Source organism: Manis javanica, chromosome 15 (assembly GCF_040802235.1).
Source record: "Manis javanica isolate MJ-LG chromosome 15, MJ_LKY, whole genome shotgun sequence".
NCBI lineage: Eukaryota > Metazoa > Chordata > Mammalia > Pholidota > Manidae > Manis > Manis javanica.
Genome location: NC_133170.1, coordinates 88,569,438 through 88,586,044, shown reverse-complemented (window position 1 = coordinate 88,586,044; position 16,607 = coordinate 88,569,438). Strand labels below are relative to the sequence as shown.

General features: G+C 56.1%; 1 protein-coding gene across 4 annotated transcripts in view; it reads left to right on the top strand.

The window, feature by feature from the left end:
- Positions 1-16,607, top strand: part of SYNDIG1 (synapse differentiation inducing 1) — a 106,225-nt gene that overhangs the window by 66,805 nt on the left and 22,813 nt on the right. For 3 of the 4 annotated variants that reach the window (XM_037001870.2, XM_037001869.2, XM_037001874.2), the window contains exon 3: positions 643-780. The exons of the other annotated variant lie outside the window; for it this stretch is intronic. In XM_037001870.2, coding sequence (XP_036857765.2) covers positions 643-780 — 138 coding nt within the window. The remainder of the gene's footprint in view (positions 1-642; positions 781-16,607) is intronic. 4 annotated transcript variants of the gene reach the window in all.

Sequence of the window (16,607 nt, the reverse complement as noted above, 5' to 3'; positions counted from 1 at the left end):
AGTGACCCCCATGCTTGGGGAGCATTTTAGAATCGCCTGAGCTGCTTTCTAAAAATCCCTGCTGGGTCCCCCGACCTCCTGTGTCGGAGTCCCCAGGAGGCTCTGTCCGGGTCTGTGCTGAGCCCCTGGGGAGTGACCCGGTCACAGAGGAGCCGCCAGCTCCTCAGGAAGCAGCCAAAGCTCGGAGGCTGAGGCCAGAGTCCAGGGGGATGACGGGGGCTCCGGACAGCCCCTCCCTGGCGCCGGCCCTGAGTGTCCTGCAGCCCAGCATGAAGTTAGGCTGAGGAGTGGAACCCACACTGTGGCGTGCCCCCCGAGAGGGCTCCATCCTGCCCCCCACACACTAAACCTTTATCCTTTTCTATCCACCCCTGGGTCCCAAAGGCCTGTGAAATCCTCCGCTTCTGGAGGACTTTATTTTCCATGGAAAGGCCCATGAGTCCGATGCGAGGATGGTTCCTACTGGATCGGGCGCTCCTCCCTGGCTGCGGTTTTCCCCCGGGGGGAATCTGCTCTCAGGCAATAGCAAGAGCTGCCTTCCCGGGAGGGTGGCCCGCGCAGCCTGGACACCCCCCGGGCGCCACACAGCGGCCCCGTGACCGCCTCTCTGGCTGACCCTGCGCTGCTGGCTTCTGTCTGCAGAGCAACTGCTCCAGCGACACAGAGAGTGAGGACGGCTTCCTCGTGATGCCGCCGCGGGACCACCTGGGCCTCAGTGTCTTCTCCATGCTCTGCTGCTTCTGGCCTCTGGGCATCGCGGCCTTCTACTTGTCCCACGAGGTAAGGCCTCCCGCGGGGCACGCACGCAGGCGCAGCCAGGCTTATGAGGAGGGGCAGGACCCGAGCATCCATTCAGCTTGTGCTGCCCAAGGGGTCTGCCCGGCGCAGCCGGAGAACAGGCCTGGGGCCGGGAGCTCGCCGGTGGTGGGCCGGCCCCGGGCCCTGCAAGGCGGGCAGTGTTCAGGGAGAGGGTGCAGGACAGAAGCGGCTCCAGTGGGGAAAGAGTGGACAGGCCGGGACGCCGGGCCTGGGAGCGGGCCCTCAGGTGCCAGCTGGACTGGCCACTCGCCGGGAAACACCATGCCCAGGGCAAGAGTGCTGGCTTACTGAGGAAGGGGGTGTGGGCTGTGCCCTTTGTGAAAGGCTCAGTCCCCTAGAATGAGTTTCACAGCCCTGTGTGCACTCCTCAGACTGATGTTCTGCAGCAGGAAATGGCATTTCATAGGCGGTGACCCTGCCCCCTTTGTGCACTGCAAGGGCTTCTAAGGGACCGGTTCCCCTGCAGGGCACCCTCCTGGCTGGGGCTTCACGGAACCAGGTTGGGAAGATTATTTTCTGGCAGATGAAGAGAATTTGTTCAGAACTGATGTACCGATCAGAGGACATTCGCTCTCGCGGCTGCAGAGTGAGGTGTGAGCGCCCACTCCCGCCCCCATGACCCCGAGCCGACCACAGGGAGAGGCGGCTCCTCGGTCACTGGAGGGCATGGCACCTGCTCACGGGCGCCCCCAGGGCACAAGCGATGCCCCTCAGTGCCCGGGTTTCCTCTGCGGCCTCCAGGACCTGGACAGGGCTGCCCACAGCTGGTGCAGCTCATATGCCTGGAATGCTGGTTTCTCTTGGCTTGGAAACGGACTCCTGGGTCGATTCCCACTGTGGCCTCTCTGCTCTTGCTGGTTTCTGTGTCAGTTTGGTTTTGTTTGGTGAGAGGAGTCTGTTTGCGCACTTTCCTGTCCCCTGCCTGCCCTTTCCTGATGCCACCGAGCAGGGGGGAGCGGTGGTGCCACCGTCTCCTGGGCGGAAACACCGAGAGGCAGAGACCCTTCCCGGCCCAAGCAAAGACAGGCCCGCTCAGGGCTGCCTGAGGTCCCAGTTCTGGCGGCCAGTTCCTGGGAGCCAGTGGGGCGTCCGCACCACAGGGTGGCCTGAGCGGCGGTTCCATGCCTGGCTTTGCTCTGGAGGGTCTGTCTGGGCTGCTTTTCTGTGAGCTCCGTGAATGCCATCGGTCCCTTTCCCTGGGACACAGCACGGGACGTAGCACCCCCGGCCCAGGTCTGCAACGGCCTGGGTGTACCTGGACCCTGAGGAGAGGACCTGGGTGCTCACATGCTGAGGGCTGGGATGCCTAGAGGGACTGGAGAACGGGGCACAGACAGATGTCGGGTGCGCCAAACATGCTCCTCCCACGGTGGCACCCGGCCTGGGTTGGCTGCCAACAGGCAAGGCAGCTTCAGTACCCAAGGGAAGTCCAGGAGCACAGAGCAGAGAGAGCTGGGTCCTTGTGCTCACGGGCCACCCAGGCTTTGCCCACCACTGAATGTGCAATGTCACCCCTCTCCTGAACCCTGGTCCTGCCGCACCTAGTGGGGCAGGATGCCTCCCGCGGGCCATGCCCACTGAGAACACCTTGCACCTGCCCTGGCCAGGGAGCACGTCAATGTCAGAGCTGTACTTTGACTGCCTGAATTTATGGGACTGACACTTTCATCATGAATTCCACTGGGAGGGTGTTACCCGCTCCAAGAGATGCGCGTAGACAGTGGTATGAACGTGCGGCAGGAGCCAGGGTCAGCGGGGCGGGCACCCACCTACTGTCCCTGTCCCTGGCTGTTGCACACACTCTGGAGTGAGGCCCCGTCGCAGGGAGGCACATCTGTCTGCAGCCGGTAGTTAGAATAAACATCAAAGCCACAGTTGCAGGCTGGCATTCAGATTCTCTTTCTCAGAAAGTAACTTTATTCCTCACACCTAAAGAAGGCCTCAGACTTGGGCTGACAAGTCGCGGTGTTTAGTACCTTCGGCGGCAGAAATGTCGCTGGTTTAACTGCGAATACGGTGCAGCTTCTGTGGGGGCCCCTGCATACCCCCCGCCCCAGGCTCTCGGTGCCTCTCCCTCGTGCTGTGAGCCTGGGGTGCCCTTCAGTGGCCCTGCAGAGAGGAGGTGCCACTTCTCCAGGAAGCCATCTCTGGAGGTGGGTGCCCTTCTGGGCGAGGCCCCAGGCTCAGGCCCGTGCAGCCTCACCACCCATGGCTGTGGTGGTTCTGGGCTTCGCGGCAGACGTGGGAGGCAACCAGCCCTGGCACAAGGCACCCCAGGCCAGCCGGGGGCCACGAGGTCTGCAGCGGGCACCTGAGGGGCGCAGGCAGCTGCCAGGGGTGAGTGAGCCGCACACAGTGGGACAGACACACGCTGAGGCATCACAGTAAACCGGACCCGTGCCCTCCCCGTGCCTTGCGCTGCCCTGAGGAGGTGCAGCTCGGTAAGGAAGCCAAGACCCCCAATTCCGAGTCCTTTCATAAGGAAATCTTTGACGTCGAAGTGTGGCCTTTCCCTTCTCCTATCACAGATCATCTCTCAGTGTAGCCACTGGCGTTAGATGGTGTCTGTGCACTGTCAGAACAACCACTCTGAGGCCATTCCAGGAGAACAGAACAAAACCAAACAGCCTTCAGTGGCTGGAGGGCGTTGTGCAGCGATGAGGTGAACAGGACCCCCGGACTCACAAAACCCAGGGTATGTTCTGTTCTGTCCTCATCCAGCCGGGGCCTGGTGAGCAGGCAGCTTCGCCATGCCCGTGACTCTTGGTCCATAAACGGCGGTGAAATAAGCCACGTTTTGGAGCCAAGCAGGGTCAGGGAAGTAAAGTCAGAGTGAGCGTCCCACCAGGTTTCTGGAAAGTGGTGGGAGCTGACCACACACTCCTGGAAACCCCAAGGGTCAGAACATGTGGGTCCCCAAGTGAGGGGCCCTGGAAGGAGACAGGTCCTTCCTCCAGCAGATCTGATGATGAGAAAGAGGTGTTAATTAAGTGTTAGCAAGGAAAGTTTTGTGAAGTGGGCAACATCTGCTGCACCGACTAGGTGCTGGTCTGTGTTAAATACCCGGCGCCTGGCTTCCCAGGGGGTCCTGCCAGCAGCAGGGTGTCCACCCCCAGACCTGAAGAGCAGAGCCTCCAGGGTGGGGCCTGGGAACCTGCGATTGAACAGACCCTCCTGCTGGTCCCCACACTGCCCGAGCTTGAGCGGTGCTCTCCCACGCGCATGATCCCGAAGGACATCTGCCTCTCGTCGCCCTGTGGGCCGTGGACCCCGGGCTGTGAGGTCCGCCTGGCTGGGAGCCACCTCCGGAGGAGGCAGCTGGCTGAGCCGGACATGGTGAAGGATGCAGCGTGGAGGCTGGTGGGGGAGACCGGGAGAAATGCTCATCCACGACTTCATTTTACTCCAACGGTGTTATAATTGTTTAGTCCAGCTCCCGATGCAAAGCCAGTTTTACAAACCAATTTATAGGGGAAAGTGTCTTGTGCAACTCTGGTAGATTCATCGAGGAGGGATGCTTCCGATCAATGTTGAGGGTAGAAATGAATCCACAATCTGTTGAGGAACTGTTGTGAGCTAGTAAATGCACACACCTTATCTTATTTAATCTTTTCAATGAGTCTGAAAGGTGGGAAATTATTACTCCATTTTGTCAATGAAATAAACAGAAGTTTCAAGGGATTAAATAAATCAGAGAGGTAGCGAGTATGGGTATGTGATGCAAATATCGAAATTTCTAACTCCTGAAATCCAACTTTCTGCAACAAAACTTTGACTTTGATCTGTTTGCAAACAAGAAATAGAAGCAAAGTCCTTGTTTCTAAAGCCACTGACTGGCCCACACCCCTGCCCGCCCCTCCCCACTGCTTGGGGCGCAGCAGGGGAGGGAAGGGAAGCCCACTCCAGGCAGGACTGCGGCACAGCCCTCAGCACCTTCACTCAATCCCGGGGGGCAGGTGGGACCTGACGTGGAGGCCCTGTCCTGAGGCCTTGGGTCTGGAACTGGGCACCGGCGGGCCTGGGAGCTGCATCACACATCTGCACAGACGACTTCTGCTTGGAGCCTTTATTATGTCTTCATTTCATTTCATTTCATAAAATGTCTCTCTCTTTCACTAACTGCAACGATATAACAAAAATTAAATGAGAAAAGGGTATTAAAAATCAGATTATGATTTTTATGAATAGCACCAGCAAAGGGAATTGGACAAATTAGGGAAAAAAGAGAATCTCTTTATGGCCTTAAGACCCAGAAAAACCAGAGTCCCACGTGGCCGATAACAGCACCTGTGAGACCCACTCGCTCGCTGATGTCTGCTGAGCGCCTGCTCCGCGTCAGGCCCTGGTCTGGGAGCAGACGCCCACCTTTGTGAAGTTGACTTCCTCCTGGTAAGAGGCAGGAAATGAACAGAGTGCCCCAGAGCAATACATCAAAGACGAAGATCAAGTCAGAAATGGACACGGCGCATACCGTTAAATAGGGCGGTCGCGGAAGGGCTGGCTAGGAGGATGACATTTCATCATAAAACCGGGCAGACCCCAAGGATCCCTTGAGGGAGAGGTTTTTACACAGAGGGCAGCCCAGGCAGAGGCCCTGAGGGGGGAACGTGCCTGTGTGAATAAGGGGGACGCGGAGGCCAGTGTGTCACAACAGGGCTCTTGGGGAGAGGGAAGGAGGAGAGGGGACAGAGCACCCGAGACGTGGATCCCTTTTAGGCTGGAGCAGTGACGGGGGCTCTCTCTCTGGGGCATTTGAGTGGAGCAGAGGCACCGTGTCCACCCTCTAGCAGGGGCTCTAGGCTGGAGGGTGGTGCGGTCACCCAGGGGACGCAGCCGTGGTCCAGGCCACAGTCATGCCGGGAGCTTAGTGAAAAGCAGGGAGACAAGGGTGGCTTTTGGAAGAAGGGCCAACAGGTTTCAGCTGTGGTCGTGAGACAGGAGGGAAGGGACAAAGCCCCGGGGGGACGGAGCTCCCCCTGGCTGCGGGGGCTGCACAGCAGACGGGCAGGCAGAGCTGGGCTTTGGCCTGGCGGGTGCGCGATGCCTAGGGGCCTCCAAGCAGAGGTGTGGGGGCCCCAGAGAGCAGTCTGAGCTGAGGACGCAACCACCGTGAGACGGGGTCTGTGAGTTAACCTCTCAGAAGTAAGGAGGCCAGTGGTGACATCGCTGAGAGCGGTTTTGGGGTGCTGGGAGTGAGAGCTCACGCACACCGGCTGAGGAAAGAACAGCAGAGAGTGGCCCAGGCAACATCAAGCTCTGCCAAGGGCATCCGGAACAGGGGCTGCAGTGTGGGGGCCTGAGGGGGCCTGAGGGGTGCCGGTGATGTCAGGGTTCTTGTTTGCGGAGTCAAAGAATGAACTCAGCAAACACTCAAGGTAGGAGAGCCTGGGAGACTTTCATTTAGAGATACAGCCAGAGGCCAGGGCTCCCGGCTCACGCCAGGAGGGGACAGGAGAGCCCCGGGCAGTGCATGGTCTGGGGGATTTACAGGCGGTTGAGAGACAGAGGGCTAGGGATGCAGACCCACTAAATTGTCTCTAAATGTTTGTCTTTGAAGACACACTAAGTTTCTTACCAGTTTTTCCAGACTATTTTGCAGAGTTAACATAAGAAATTTACTGCTTTGCTTTTTTCCCAGAATAGCAATTTCTTGGTTTGGGAGCATATGAATCAAGGCTGCCTGTCCCGCTCTCAAGGTGGGCTGAGTTACTGTCTGTTTGCTGAATAGTAAGTTAAGAATCTTAGTTCTTAACTTCTTGGGTGTTAAAATGCAGTCTCGTCTGTAAGGCGGAATCCTCCCTGCCCTTCCCCATGTTGTTTGCGGCTCGGCCTGCCTGCCATACTAATTGCCCAGGTTGTATATGACTTGATTAGGGGCTGGAGGAGGAGAAGCAGCATCTGGGCAAAGTTAAAGATAAGCCGGGCCTTTTAGCCGCTAAAGTAAATTTTACAATAGCCTCATTTAATTGACACAATGAAGACAATGGGCTATGCTGAGGTATTTTCTTATCTGGGGGATGTTCAAACATTCCAGGCCAGGTTACTCCTGGCTTTTTAGTTTTAACTAATCTCACTGAAGAATGCTTATATTCCTAGTCTGATATTTTACTTTAGAGAATTAATGTGACTGACTTTGCTTAACTGTTTAACACAGGGTTTTGGAAGGGGTCTTTTTCCAGAGGCCCTCCCCCTACTCTGACCACACCCACGGTCCCTGTCTCACCGGGAATGACCGTGTCTAGATCTGGGTCCTGGCTACACGCTCGCCAGCACCCCCCGCATGTGTGAAGCCGACCCACGTGTTGAGCATCATGCTCGTGACTGAGCATTTTCTTCAAGAATGTTACCGTTTAATTCAAAAGTTTAAGGCTGTGGGGAGAGAGCCGTTGGATACAGCCCACTGGGCGATCGCCTTCGGGGGGTGTTGCTGTAAACAGAGGAATGGGTGGTAGCTGCTGGGGAAGGCGGTGGCAAAGGCATACTAAGTGGGAGAAATTGAAGCGTCCCCGCGCGGATGAACGCGGTCCAGCAGAGGGAAATCGCCGCACTGGCAGGGCTGGTGGGAGAATTCCGGAGAGATGTTCCTGAGCAGGTGGCAGGGTGCGAAGAGGGAGGGGCCGCCTTCCCCGGGAGCCGTGGGGGCGGCGGGCCTGCCTCGGACTGCGCGCCTGCAGAGGGGAGGGTGCCTGGGCAGCCTCGGTGGGTGCGCACGTGCGGCTGTGCCCAGGCAGAGCTGGGTGCTCCTGGGCTGCCAGCACACCCGCCCAAACAGGACTGCAGAGAAAAGGCACCGGGGCTCGGCGGCGATGCGCTCCGGCGGGCAGGGCGTGGGGGCAGGAGCAGGCCCCGCACACAGGCCCTCCCTCGCTTCCTGCGGCAGCCTCAGGTGAGGGTGCCCCTGCCCACGTCTCCAGAGGGGGAGCCCAGCCCGAGACCCCAAGGAGCAGGTCCCAGGTGCTCGGTGATCCGTGCCCGTGACTCTGAGTCCCGCGTGTTAGAAGAAACCCAGAGCCTTGAGTCAGGGGTCATGACCCGCACCCAGGGAAAGAGCGCCCTCTTGTTTCCTCGGGGAAATCACAGCCCTGATGACAGCCCCCAGGGAGGGTCTGTCCCTCCCCCACCGGACTCCACCAGGACTGGCTGATGCCAAGTTAGGGGCGGGAACCAGGCAATCCTGAGTAACAAATGCTAAAGACGCGGATTCTTCTCCTGAACCGGACTTTCTCCAGCAGAGCAGAAATGTCGGTGCATTTCTGAGCCCCCCTTTTCCCAGCTAAATAGTGTCTCTGCAAATCCCGCCAAGGTGGAAGGAAATGATTCTGGGATTTTGTAGGTGAAAACCTGTCATCAGATAAGCCCGGTGGACACGCGAGGGTCGCGTGGCTGTTCCAAGGGGATTAGCAATCTCCCTCCCGAATCCTCGCCCTGGAAAACAGTGCTCGTTGGCGTCGGCTCCTGGCGTTCTTGTCAGACTTTCCTATAATCGCTGCCATATGTCACCTGTCAGGGCCACCGCAGGAACCGCACAGGGCCGGTTGCTGGGCCTCGTTTTCGTAGGCGGGTCTTGAGCATCCTGCTGCTGGTGCCAAAACAGCAGAGCCGTGGGACCCAGACGCCCCGCCCCCGCTTCCAGTCCCTTAGGATGAAAAGACAAGCCAGTTTGCCCTTGGGGAAACCTGAGTGGGGTAAGATGACTTGGAGTCAGGAGCAGGAATCTGTCGGGAATGTCTGTTCATCACCTAGGCTTCCAGCCTCCTGCAGCTGGAATGGCCCGGATGTCCTATTCATGTGTGTGTTTATTTTGCCCAGAGTCGCTTGGAGAAATGATTGAATGCGAAGCCTCCAATCCTTCCCTTCGTGGCCTTTGCGTCCTGACACTCCCCAGGCGTGCATTTCAGTTATGGGTGGCTCCTGGGGCCTGGCTCTCCCTGCCCCGCCCCGCCCCTCGCGTTCAGAACGGTTCGGCAGTCCCCTCCCAGGCAGGTGGTGTCTGGGCCTCGCCTGACCCCAGCGCCCCTCCCATGACTCCCTGGCCATGGGCTGGACATCCCCTGTGTACATGTCTCATCTCTTGGCAACCACGGGGCGTCACTCACTGCCCACAGGTGTCGGGCTGGCGCAGCCGGGTGCTGTGGAGGGGGGCATGCAGGGTCTGGGTGTGCTGGAGGTCTCTGATGGTCCGGAGGAGCCACCCAGTGATGGTTCCAGGAGACAGGCGGTGACGGCCACTGTGTGTTTGCACAGAAAGCGCGGGCCCCCGTCCGCGCTCCCATCTTCCGACGGGGGCAGGGCTGCCTGTTCTTCCCCCCATTCCTGCCCTAATGTTTCAGGACCTAGCCTGCCTCCCCAGGACTCCCGCCTCCTGCCTTGGGTCTGCTTCTGGAAGAGCTGCAGTTGCCGCAGCCGTTTCAGGCTGAAAGCACTTCTTCCCGGCACCAGGTTTGGCCTGATTCTCCTGAAGATGCCGAGGCTGGGGAGTGGGGGCTGTCTGCAGCACCGTGACTGCGTGAGGCTGGAATGCTGGCCGCAGCTCCCACAGGCCCTGGGACGTAGTGGTGTGGCTGATGGGCACTGCACAGAGAGGCCTGCCAGCCCCTGGACTCGCCCCAGCCCCCTGGGGCACAGACCTGCGGCGAGGTGGGGTGCCAGTGTCTTATTCAGAGACACAATCCCAGGCCCACAGACGTGGGGGAAATGGAGGGAGGGGCACAGCTGCTGCCCCACTCCGGCTGCACTGCCAGCGGCTCCCGCCACCCCGGGCCCCTGGACAGGCTGCACTGAGACAGCCGGGGGGACTGCAGAGAGATTTCATCTAGCTGCCACCATCCCTACAGGTAGAGTGGGTGGCCTGCCTGGAGGTGTGTTGGGGCAGAGGCCAGGGGCCATGACTCAGAGGCACCCGAGGCACGTCTGCTGTGCCCCCTCTGGGGACAAACGGGCTGAGCCAGTCGCCTGGGCCTCCAGCAACCTGAGACGGCCCCTCATGCCCGAAGCCACCTCCCAGCATGCAGGAGAGTTGAAAGCATAGCACGTAGCCCAGTTCTGGTCCAGACCAGACCTGATGCCAAATCTGAACTCGGTGACAGAATGAGCCGACATCCAGGCCTTCTTCAAAATGCAAACCGGAACCACGCAGAGAGCGGCCCTCCCCAGGACGGCCCGTTTGGACCCGGAGGTGCTGCTGGGGCAGCAGGGTCCTGTCAGGCTTCCACCCGGCCAGGCTGAGGCAGGCCCAGTGGGCTGGGGTGGAGGCCTTCACGCGTCCACGTGGCTGGAGTGACAGCAATCCCACCACCCTGGGCACAGGTGAGGCAACGGGCAGAGTGCTTCGCAGGCACCCGGTTGCCACAGTCCTGTGAAACCAGGTACTACCAGAACTATCACCATTTTACAGGTGAAGAGGCGTAGCCTCTTGGGGTTCTGTGCTGTTTTAAAGTCCTTCACATATGCCCAGAGCCACTTTTTCAGACAAGTTTACAGTGGATTGCATGTCGTCCTCATGAGGACCACCGAAGGGGAGGCAGGTCCTCTTGGGCCTAGGACGTAGGGAAGCTGATGCTCAGCAGGGTTATGTGACTCGGTCAGGGCCGCACGGGCGGGTCAGCTGCGCCGAGGCGGGGCCTGCCGGGGGAGGCGGTCAGGAAACACGGGGGCCCAAGAGTCCCCCGGATGCTCACGTCTGGCTCCTGGAGATCGTAGTCCAGCCTCCTTCGTGGTCACATCGTTTTTTCCAGTTCAATGCTGCTTGGTTTTGGTTGACTACTTTTCCCATGGAAAACTTATTTTTATTAGTCGCTTTTAATAGTTACTTCCCATTTATCCTTCCAGCAAAAAGTCAGTTTTGTGGCTTCAAAATTTATCCTGTGAGATCCAATCATTTGTCAGAAGAACCCGCCATATGATTTCTCTTTTTATGTTTTCATTTTTAAAAAATGTTGACCTCTCCAAGAACAGCGTATGTCATGGCACATCTCCTTAGGTCAGAAGAAAAGGGAAAGCACCAGAGGAAGGCCCCCCCAAACAGAGCCCTTCCCCCCTTTCCACGTGTGTGTGTGCTCGTGCGCTTGTCTGTTTGAATACCATGCGTGTAAAGATGATTTTCAAACCCTTTCTACTTTGGAAATAACACTCAGAACAATACACAAACGTAATTGTCAGGCTTAAAAAGTTATTTTCCAGCACACAGCCAAGGACCCATCATCCCATCATCCGGGTCAGCACCCCGAGGCCCCCTTCCAGGCTCCGCTGACGAGGTCTCCCCTCCGTGCTGACCCCTGTAGGACTCCCTCCCCTGCATATTTTTTTTCTTTTTCTTTTTTTTTTTTTTACTGGCCTGGTTTCCCTCACAGGCACAGCTGTACTGGGCCCACAAAAGCCCAAGCTCAGGGTTGGGGGAGGGGGAGTTGCTTTGCTACATGGAAAGATTAAGCCCTTTGTCAGAGAAGGGCTCTTGCCCCCTGAGCTTGCGTCCCTAAGCCTCCGAGCCTTCATCATTCCGCACGGCACTCGCAAAAGCTGCACTAACATAAGTGACGCCAGTGCCTTGTCCTGGGTCTCTAAAGGAAACCATCTTGCAATCCTTTTTTTCAATCATGAATGAATGTTGAATTTTTCAAAAGCTGTTTGTGCAAATGAAAAACCTGTGAGTGTTTTCCTTTCACCCGCGATGTGGTGGCCCGCACGGGCCGATCTGAAAATGTCGAGCCAGCCTTGCATTCACAGAGTGAACCCCGACTGGTCATGATGTTTACATTGCTGAGTCGGTGTCCTTCTGTTTTGCTTGGGAGGTTTGCATCTCTGCTCATGGGAAAGATTCATCTATATCAACTTTTCTGATAATTTCTTCCTTATTAAGCTGGTTGTGAGGACTTGTATTTTTTTCTGTTCTCTGAAAGTTTGTGTAAAACTGAAGTTATTTGCCGGCTGTTTGTTAGCACTCACCGGGGAGCTGCCTGAGCCAGGAGCTTCCTCTGTAGGAGACTTACTTACTGATTTAATTTATGCAGTGTGGGTGACGCTAATCAGGTGGGATTTGGGCGAGACTGCGAGATCACCTTAGTCCAAGCTCAGGTTCTGGTTGCTGAGAAGCCAGTCTGTAGCCAGGACAGAGAGGACGTTGTTGGGCTTCACTTTTTCTCCTGAGGGTGAGCACTTGGTGCCCCCATCCTATGGCAGGGGCTAGTGCACCAGGACCTCCCTCTTTGGTGGGCTTTGAACCCCGAAACTAACCAAAATGCAGCCTTTCAGACATCTTGTAAGGGTCTTGAAACATTGCCAGGGTAGGACTGTCCCCATGTGCCTGACTCACCCTCCAGGCTCCATCCTCTCCCTGATGCTGACCCAATAATCCCTCATGTTCTTATCTTTTTGAAGCTTTTTAAAATATTCTTTAACATTCCCTCAAGGGCTTTTAGCTGTCTTCTGCAGAAGAATCAGAAGTGGCACTACCAGAAGCAGAAATCTGTATCTCTCTCTTTTCTTTTGTTTGCACAGAGAATGTATTCCTCTTATAATAGGAATATTTTCAGTTGGAAAAATTGAAGGCTTGGTTGAGGAGCTCAGATTAACTGTTGCTTGAATTCCCGTCCCTCTGGTGCCCACAGACTCTTGAACCGGCTCCCTGTTCTATATGCATGACCAGGGCCACTGCCCCTGAGGTGACAGGATGTGTGAGAAAATGGGACAAAGCCCATATATACCTCACCCCGACTCCGGGGCAATAGCTTCCCTGTGTAAGTGAGGCTCACCACATCCTGGCTGCACCTGTGTCTGATGCAAAGACCTGCACACCCTCTGTGTCTGCTCGGCCATTTCATAAAGATGAACCCTGTGGCTTATACATGTGGTATAGCCCAAGTGTGTCCGGACAGCGTTGAGGGGAGGAGGCCATGCCTAAGAGCAGATCAAGCTGCCAGATGCGCTGGGGGCTGGAGGCAAGTAGCACCCCCACCCCCAGGGCCTCCAGGAGACAGTGCCAAGCTCACGCCTCCCGCTGCCCCACCGAGGAGGGCGAAGCTGCCGGCCACAGGAAGGGCTGTTCCCAGGGAGGGTTAGTTCTCTGGCCCTTCTGGCTTGTCCATAAGGACAGACGTGACCAGAGCAACGTACTGTCCCAGGGAGGAAACAGATCACACGGATGTAAACTTTATGCTGCAGAGGGAGAATTGACATGGGACTGGGGAGGTGGGGCAGAGCCAGGGAGCTTTGAAATAACAGGCAAACTAGTGTGTTAACAAAGCATTTAAGCTGCAGAGTAAAGGCTGGACGGAGAACCGACCATGAGGCGTAGTCCGAAGGAAGCAGCACGGACACAGGCCTGTGTTCAGACCAGAAAGCCTTTTCACCAGGAAACGGGCACACTTGTGAGGTCTCAGTGGACACCCGCCAACACTCTCCGGGTCGCTGGGGGAGGAGGAGGCGGATCGGGGCAGTTCACCCCCACCGCGCGCCCCACGGGCCGGAGCAGCTGCAGGGACCTGTGACGCGTGGCCACTGAACAGGGACTTCTTCAAGGGTCCAAAGCAAGATGCCCGGGTGTTTGCAGAAGCTGCTGTCTTTCTGACCATGTATCTCACCAAAACACACCTGCATTTCAATGTTGTATCTAAACCTTGTCACAGACACAGACTTTTGAAACGTTTTTTATTCTTTTGTGCGCGGAGCAGATGCATTACAAGAAACTGGACCCTCGTGCGTCCTACACACTGAAGGACTGCTCAGAACCACGGGCAGTTCCTGGCATCTGTGTTCCATGAAGCCCACTGTGATGCCCCCCTTTTATCCTCAAGCTCACTGTCTTGACGTCCCTGATTTGTAGTGAATCGAATGCCAAGTGACACAAGATCCAGCTTTTTACTTGAGAGTCACGGGTCATCCGAGGCCATAGGACACAGCTAGAGATCACGCGGCTCGGCAGGGTGACCGAGGCCATGAAATCTGTGCGGGAGCTGGGGAGGGAGGCCTGGCACGGGAGGTCCCAGCCCGAGGAGGTGTGATGGGGCCACATGGGAAGGAAGATTCTACCAAGGAACAGAATGGGGTGGGGGGCTGGGGAAAGGCCCACCTCAGCCTCCCAAGGTGCGTGACAGGTAAATAACGGTGTGGAGATGGGGAGGGACTGCTGGACCAGGAACAGCCGTGGCTCTGCAGGCAAGTGAATTAAGGGACTTTGCGAGAGGCCTGGGCCTGGTACCTCAGGAAAATGTGCAGTGGCTCGATGGTCTGCGGGGGACACGCATCCACCCCCCTCTCTCTCCCTTTCTTTCCCCACCCCTTCCTCCCTTCTCTCTCTCCCCTGCCGCTTGCTGCCTCTGTCTCCACATGTATATTTAATATGCTGATTGTAGCTTCTGAGAGCTGTTTTGCAACTTCTGGATTTAAACAGTTCCATATAAATATTAATGATCCAGGGCAACCAAGAAGAATCACATTTCTAATCTTTTTTTTTTTCCTCTGGAATTTATGCTGAAGTTCCTGACTTTTACTTGTTTCGATGTATAAATGAACAAATACATCACGTCTGTTTTGCTCCCTGGAGTGTACTGCATGGATATTTTTTTCAGTTATAGTGATGCATGGCCTTAGTAATTAGAAGCTTGATTTTGTGATCAGTTGCAGCAGAGAAACCCACATGTGGATCGAGCAAGGGCAGAGCACATGCAAACACCTGCACGTTCAGAATCTATGGTTAAAACAGCAACATATTAAATTTTACATTCTTCCATCTGGCCTGATGGCTCACTTCAAATTACGTTTTCAATGTGTGATTATTTTGCTTTTAGATGATTTATCTAAAGCTACGAGGATATAGCATCCTCTAAGAGTTGGGTGTTTGCATTCCTTCTGCACCTCGTTTAAGACTCAGGCCCTCAGCACAGGGTCTGCAACACCCCAAGAACTAAACAGAAGATGCGGGGTGCCAGAAGCTCCTGGGTTTGTGGTGACCCTCCGCCTCTGCCCGCCATCTGTGGCCAAGCCCATGAATACTGAGTCCAGCCAGGCCGGAGCCCGGTACACACACCCAGTTGGACAAGCCCTCGTCAAGGACAGATGCACCCCAGGGGTGCTGCAGTGTCTCTGGGCACAACCACCTGGGCAGCTCCTGCCGGCCTCTGGGAGCCCCAAGATATGCCTGCAGTAGTGTGTGTCCGGGATGTGCCTGCAGCAGTGTGGCCAGTGGGACACCCACCTCCTGAACTGGGGACAGGCCAGGGCTATGGCCTCTTGCTCTTCATAGCACGAAGCACCATGTGTGTGAAGGACCCCAATTTTGTGTGTTTAGATGCAGAGGTACTGATGCAAGCCGAGCATGCAAATTCAGAACGGGCTGTGGAGAGCCGTCCGTTCGTTGATGAGCGTCGTATAGATGCGCTGGGCATCTAGGACCCTTTCTGGGGCATCTGGGACGTTCTGATTTTTACATCAATGGAATTCCATCTTTCTCACTGACAGATGCCCCTTCACTGGGCTACCTCAACCCTCAGGCCAACCTGTGGGCCTTTTAAAGGTGCTTGTAACGACCACCATCCACCAGGCACAGCAGGACAGGACCCTGCCTTCAGCCTCTGGAGGTGGCTGCTCGTGGCAGTGCCCTTCTTTTCTCCTTTGATGAGCCTTAGCATTTTCTGGCACTTTGAGAGTCATGTGAATCCCAGACATAGGGCTTCACAGATGCCACATTTAGAGCTGAAAAAGTAACCTCCAGCATAGCATGTATGGGACCTGCAGGGCTTGTGTGTTAATGCTCCTCGTGTTTATTTTCCTTCTTTCCTTTTATGTGGGGAAGTCTTCATTTTTAACTTGTCTTGATTATGTATAAAACAGTAAGGCATCTGTGAAGCTCAGCTGCTGACTGCTCACATTGGTCTGTATCTACATCCATCTGAGCTGTGCTTTGCGGCGATGTCCAAGCACACACTCGAACAGAATGTAGTGAGTCCCACACACTCAGCTTGTGAGCTTGTGGATGAGAGATGTGGGACTCAAAATGAACTCAAAGATACAGGAGGGAGCATCAGGTTCCTGAGTGACGTGGCTGCAGATTGCCTAGGGGACTTGGAAACAGCGAGATACGTAGGCAGAGAGAGGTGTCTTTTGGAACTGGCCCTGCACTGGAGTCAGTCAAATGTGCTTGTGAGCATAAGGCAGCTGTCCTGAGACCATCATCCCCTTTCACCGTGCCCTAGACCCTCCCCATACCCCATCCTGACACAACTGAGGTTCTCCAGAAACTTCCATGGTCTGGAATCATGTTAATTCAGTTGCCCCCTGCGTGGCCTGCCTTCCAGAACAGGACCAGCCCTCAGAAGCCCCCTGGCATTGCCCACCCCATCTAAACTGGGCATTTTCAAAGCAAGCCTGAACCGCGAGTCCTTCCCATTACTTCAGTCCACCATTCCCCCAGCCTCGGGCTGTGTGGTTCCCCTCCAGGACCACCTGCCCCCCATTGCAGGCCCATGCCACCCACCGCCACCAGACGGGGTCTCTGGCAGTCTCTCCTTGGTTGCTGAGAGCCACAGGAGCTGCACAGCTGTCCTGGGATGGTTCACAGGCACAGAAATCCCCAGGAACAGACTGGCAGAACTTGGTTGCCATCCCAGAAATCCTTCTAAATGCAGCAAAGACGCGGTAAGTAGGTGGAGAGACAGGGCATCTTGAGACCCTATCCCTATAACTCAATTTAAAATAATTCTCTGCATGCCTGAGGTAATTTTGAGTAACTGTTACTGGTCCTTATAGGTGCATAAGTTCCTTTGGAAATGACATGCAGAGTTTGAAAAATGAAACGG